General features: G+C 34.5%; 1 protein-coding gene across 1 annotated transcript; it reads right to left on the reverse strand.

Annotated features, from left to right (window-relative positions):
• Window positions 1–2,926: 2,926 nt before the first annotated feature.
• Window positions 2,927–5,155, reverse strand: LOC143564150 (UDP-galactose/UDP-glucose transporter 3-like). The gene is made up of 7 exons (XM_077051513.1): window positions 4,950–5,155; window positions 4,199–4,296; window positions 3,966–4,096; window positions 3,843–3,873; window positions 3,648–3,751; window positions 3,442–3,563; window positions 2,927–3,348 (listed from the first exon to the last, which is right to left on the reverse strand). The coding sequence occupies exons 1-7, from the start codon at window positions 5,051–5,053 to the stop codon at window positions 2,946–2,948; spliced, it is 993 nt and encodes a 330-aa protein (XP_076907628.1). The 5' UTR covers window positions 5,054–5,155; the 3' UTR covers window positions 2,927–2,945.
• Window positions 5,156–5,967: the final 812 nt, after the last annotated feature.

A 5,967-nucleotide genomic window follows, 5' to 3' on the forward strand; every position in this document is an offset into this window, starting at 1 on the left:
AGAAAGTTGGAGAAAACACAAGAGAGAATGTGTTATTTTGTGTGTTTGTGTTTTTGTGTCTACAACCAAGGAGCTCCCTTGGTATTTATACTAGTAGAAAGTTGAAGCCATTCAACCATTATTAATGAAAAAATTGAAACACCCCAATCAACATTAACCAATGCATTTAAGTTTTGACCAAAACTTAATGGCATGTTGAATGGTGTTGACTAAATTAAAGGTGTTTCAACTAATCATATAACATAAAAGAATTCAAAATTAAAAATATTTTATTTACACAAAAATTTTTCCAACAATCTTATCTTAGTTTTCTTTAAAAATATCGTGACCTTAGTTTTTTTTAAGATATCGTGACCTTCTCTTCTCCTATAAACATCTAAGTTTTTAGAACACAAATTATGAAGATAGACGGTGATTTGGAATTGTATATAGGGTTGGTGATGTGATCTTAGTTTTTCTTTAAAGATATCGTGATCATAGTTTTCTTTTTTTTGTTAAGACTCTTCTCCTACAAAGTCTAGGTTTTTAAAAAAAAAAAATTACGAACGGTTCTTAGCGGTTATTTCATTCTTTAGCGGTTCAGAATTGGAACCGAACCAGCATTTGCTTGGGACAAGATGTGAAACCCGAGAACCAACCCTACAATCCCTTTGCAGTACTGATACACAAATTCGGTTCTGGTTCTTAGTTCGAGCCCTTTCTTGCTCATCCCTTTGCAGTTCTGATACACAAGCCATGTAATTATTAATATGAGCCTAATAAACCCCATAGTGATGGGCCTTAGCCCATATGAGAGTTTATGCCCATTTATAGAAACAACTAACAAGTAGTTTTATTTTGACACATTTTTCTATAGGTAGTGTAAGTTGTAGGGAGAGACGAGAGTGACTCAACTTGATGTTTAATATAAAGAAAAATGAAATCAAACAAAAAGTTAATTTGTATATGCCAGATAATATTATTAGTTTTTCCTTCTGTTAAAATAGCTAGCTCATACACTTTCTAATTTTCCTTCTAACTATACGAGACTTAAGCCACCACAATTTGAGAATGAACACATTTCTCTAGCACTTTGAAATAAATAATATCATAGCATGTCATCACATATATATTGCAACAACTATACATATAATCCTTTGTTTATGGTCTAGTGGTAGGAGGTTTGGGTTTTCCAATTGAGACTCAAGTTTGATTCTCATTGTGTTCATTTGGGTATATCGGGTATATCTAACTGCTATATTAAAGTAATACTAAGTTTCCACATGACATTAACTAAGCTATCCACATAGGATTCCAGCTTAACAATTTCCAAAATTATAATTTAAACCTAATAAGCTATTTAATTTTAATAATATTATCATTTATATAATTACTAACAAAGTTACAAATATAACTTTAAATGCTGTATTAAATGAGGTTTTTATATATTGAGAAAATTACTGTTTGTGTCCCTGTGGTTTTAAGACGAAGGCATAATGAGTCCCTGAAAATTTTTTTGAACTGGTTGAGTCCCTGTGGTTTCAAAACCATTTGAGTCCCTACCGCTACTTAACTTTCAGGGTAAACTTTCATTTTACTGAAACCACAGGGACTCAAATTGTTCGTTTATGAAACCACAGTGAATCAATTTGTTCGCTTCTTAAACCACGGGGACTTAACCAGTTCAAAAAAAATTTCGGGGACTCATTGTGTCTCCGCCCTAAAACCATATGGACGCAAACAGTAATTTTCTCTTATATATTTATGAATTATAAAATTTTATTTATCATTATTTATATTTTATGAATCCATAAAGTATGTTATTATGTCTATTATTAAATTTAACTTTTTTGTTGTATTTTTTTAACCACCCATGTATTAACGGACTGTATCCTAGTTGACAATGCAGGATTTGAGCTAGGCCTTGTGTAAAAGTTGCCGGTTTGAACCCCAAGCCCACCTGGGTTTTCGTCCAACCATATGTTACGCCAGAGAGTTCTGTTCATGTGGTGGCACAACTGTTATGTGGCAGTCAGCTGTATGGTTTTCCTGGGGGAATGTCCAAGCCAAACTCTGAAAAGAAGCGTGGACCCGATTAAGACAACATAGTCTGGCCAGATTTGGGCAACCGGGCTCTCCAAATTTAAAGAGTGCGATAACCTAATTACAAGAAAGTCGGCATTCTCAAAAAAAACAACTATACACATAACTATTCACATACAATCTTAAGAATCCACATAATCTATGTAATCTATAAAAAATCTTCAAGTAACACGAATAGATATTGCTTATTTTCCTAAGAAAAATCCGTAATTACGAGTAAAATCGTGACACAAATATATATCTTATATGGGAAAGGATCCTTTAAAAACTGTGTTTTGTCTAAGTTGCTTAACGTCGTATAAGTTAACAACGGTTAAAAATAGATGAAGGAACTTGAAAAAGAAAATATAGCAAGACTTAAAATACTCTTTCTTCCCAGGCAAACATAATTGCCATCTAAAACGTGAAACTGATGTCTTCTTAACCTACAGTCCTACACATACAAACATAGTCACCCATCTAAAATGTGGAACTGACGATGATCTTACTAGCACGCATCCGGCGGGCATGTATACACAAGAAAGTATTAATCAGTGTCATCAAAGATTCTATATTAGTTAGTATTGTATATTAGTAATTTCATAGTCATAGACATGTTTTAAGTGTTTAACAAATACTAGTTTAGGATAACCCGAACTACTAACACTTGACAAGACTAAAAAAATCACCAGAATCAACTTGTAGTTGGACACGGTTCAACATTTTTAGTCAGTTTTTTCATATATGAGTTTTTGATTTCATCATTAACTGTTTCCAAAAAGTCACACATAAAGATCACCTTTCAAGCTAAGCATTCCCTATATCAAAGTACATTATAGTTATAACCATTATGTGTATAAAAACACACTTCACAATTCACAGTCTCACACAGTCTTCCTCTTCTTTCTCTGCGCTTTCTGCCATTTAAGGTAAATCTGGTATGACAATCCGCTAAACACCATAGCCACACTACCCCATTGCTTTCTAGATAACGCGTTACCACTAACCACTGATGACACCACAATACTCACAAACTTCCTGGTAGTTGTAATGGTGGTGTTAGTTAAAGAACCAAACCTGCTAATGGTAAAAAATATGAAATTTTGACCAATTGCACCACATAAACAGTAGTACAGTATATCCCATCCCGCTTCAGGGTGGTTCTTGCAGAACTCAACCGCTTGGTAACCGCTCGCTTGTGGCCAACCGAACATAAACACAAAGTTGTAAATTGTACCCCATAAATTCATCCCGAGCATTATATCCCACGCGCCCGTTTTAGGATACCTAGACAGTAAAAAGAGATGCAATTTCAGATGAGTTAGATTGCTGACACATGTCACGGAAAGCTTTATAGCCATTGATCAAATGATCAAATACCTTGCAGAGATTGAATCTTGTGTTGCGTTTGTGAAACCATCGAATGCTAGATTTAGGAAACAAAGACCGTATCCGAGTGGAGCATTAGGATGAGCCAACTTACTTATTGCCTTTGAGCTAGACTGCATACAACGCGAAAAAATTGTAAATTCGTGCAAAAACAAGCCCTTTGACCACAATATTTTATGGTCACATTATATGTTTACCTTTGTAAGTGCAAATGCAGACACCCCACCAGCAACAAGGAGAGTGCAAATGTATTCTGGGAAAGTGTATCTTATACCATAAACTAGTGTCCCCATTAGCATCACTGCAACAATATAGAATAATACAGATTTTAAACACAATAGTTTCCACGTTAGCATCACTATAAAAAGGTAAAATACAAAGCCAGAACTAACCTGGAATCATTTTTGAAGATTTTGCAAGGACCTGCAAATGATAAACAAATGAGAAACTAGCTTGTGCATAGTTGTTTACAACATTAAACTTTGCGCAATTAGAATGAAAACATAATGCAATACCTGAGCAGGATAACTGATGTATTTTAATGCTTCAATTCCCATAGCAGGACCGATGGTATTAGTAATGCCTGCACTCCAGTAACTCCACCATGGAGCGCGACCAGTACCCTTACCGGGCCACAGCTTTATCACTGTTCGTCAAGCAAATATGTCACAAAAATATTCATAAATGAAATCCTAGATGATAGAAAAGGATATATAAACACACACACACACACAAAAGAAATACTTACTTATAAATGACCATATTAAACAAACAGAACTTTGTGCCAAGTTCAAAAATGCCAGGTGTTCAAACCTCTCCTTGTCAGGGCCGAATCGTTTAGTAGACCTGAGATTTCATTTATTATAACATTATTAATAATAGCAAGTTAAATACCATAACAAGCTCAACAGAGTAATTAAAAAGATATCAAAGAAATTTTCATTGTAATTGGCAATATAAAACAAGCTCGGAATATCACTTTCTTTGTTGGACATCATAATAAATGAATTAAGGGTGCAATGACTACGAGACCGCTCAAGTCTCGATTATCATTAAAGCCTTATTATCATTGCCACTTAAAAGAAAGTGTCAAGAGATCATAGAACAAGTTATCAAGTTCTGACCTAATTAGCTTCAGAGCTTCACATTTTCATCTTAGGTTATCTAAACCTGCTTTCAAACAGACGGCCTATTATCCTAACCTAAAAAAACCCTAAGTTTGAGCTGCAAAATGCTGTAATAACCTAAAAAACTCACACCAATCAATTGTAATCTTAATTCAGAGTAACATAATAAAACTGTACCAATTGAGTGAAACCTAATGCATTACCAATTTAATTAAACTTAATAACCTCCAAAAACAGCCACAGATTCATTAATCCTAAATTATAAATAATCACTAACAATTAATTTCACTGCGAATTGAAATGCTGAGACACATTTTCAAATAAGCAACTTATTATACATGAAATGAATAGATAAAAGCAAAAATTGCTTACACAGTCTCCTGAAGAACGCCTTGATAGATATAAGCGGACCAAATACCGGTGACGCAGAATGTGAGCTCCAGAACACGACGGAAACTGACGCCATGTGCTTCCATCGGCGCCGGAGTGTTCAGATCCGGCGATAGTATCACTTATCCGGTAACTGTTTTGTCTGAATAAGAGATTGAAATAATAATAATGGATGCTATGAGATGACTGAAAACTTAAAACGGTGTGAGCATGTTACAGAAGCTACGTGGTTTGTCCACGTGGAACACTCTGATTGGGTTGTTGACTTACAGAAGTGATGTTATTGGCTGAGGGAACCGCATGTGACGTTATTTAAGCCTAATTTAGTCGTCAAGAATTTAAGATATTTTGAGTTTCTTTTCCATTTTGGGTTTTCTATTTATTTTTGTATTTACTCTTTACTTTTTAATCTAGTTTTTTTATTAGTTGATATATTATTTATTTTGTGTTTTCTATTTATTTTTGTAAGTACTCTTTACTTTTTAATCTAGTTTTTTGTAACGTCCGTAAATTTCTGACAAAAGGTTTAACCTTGTAGTGTTGTGTGCACTTTTTGGGCTTCACCCGACATTCTTTCGAGAGCTCCTTGCCACCCTCGTAAATGTGTTTTACTTAACTTTTCTTAGAAGTTCAACGATTAGTAAAGTGGAGGGGCCAAAATGTCATTTTGTTATTATATTTTATATAAAAAAAAACACTAAACCCTAACCCTAACCATCTAGGCTGATCGGCGCCCCCTCCCCCTCTCTTCTCGATTTTCGTCCAAGACCAGCCCATCTCCGGCCATCCAAAGTTCAATTCCAGGTCGGTATTAAGTGTCTACAACTCTTTTTCACCTTAATTGATCATATTAACGCGCTTATTGTTCGTTAGGGTTGAGTTTTGATTATAACAATTTCTGACAAATTCGTACTCGTTTATTGTAGGGCCTGTAACTTGATGATAATCCATTGTTTTTTATCTATTCTCCTTTCCATGATATTCTACTTTGAGTCTAGTT

This window comes from Bidens hawaiensis, unplaced genomic scaffold (genome assembly GCF_021521415.1).
Source record: "Bidens hawaiensis isolate Kalapana, Puna unplaced genomic scaffold, B.hawaiensis_p1.1 tig00021826_1, whole genome shotgun sequence".
NCBI classification, from domain to species: Eukaryota; Viridiplantae; Streptophyta; class Magnoliopsida; order Asterales; family Asteraceae; genus Bidens; species Bidens hawaiensis.

Bases quoted from the DNA above. Each gene is read 5' to 3' on its own strand.
- LOC143564150 (XM_077051513.1), bottom strand. From the start codon at position 5,053: ATGGAAGCACATGGCGTCAGTTTCCGTCGTGTTCTGGAGCTCACATTC. The intron at 4,097-4,198 runs GTAAGTATTTCT...CTTGACGAACAG, and splicing joins TTTAATATGGTCATTTATAA to TGATAAAGCTGTGGCCCGGT. The intron at 3,349-3,441 runs GTATTTGATCAT...TTTACTGTCTAG, and splicing joins CAAGATTCAATCTCTGCAAG to GTATCCTAAAACGGGCGCGT.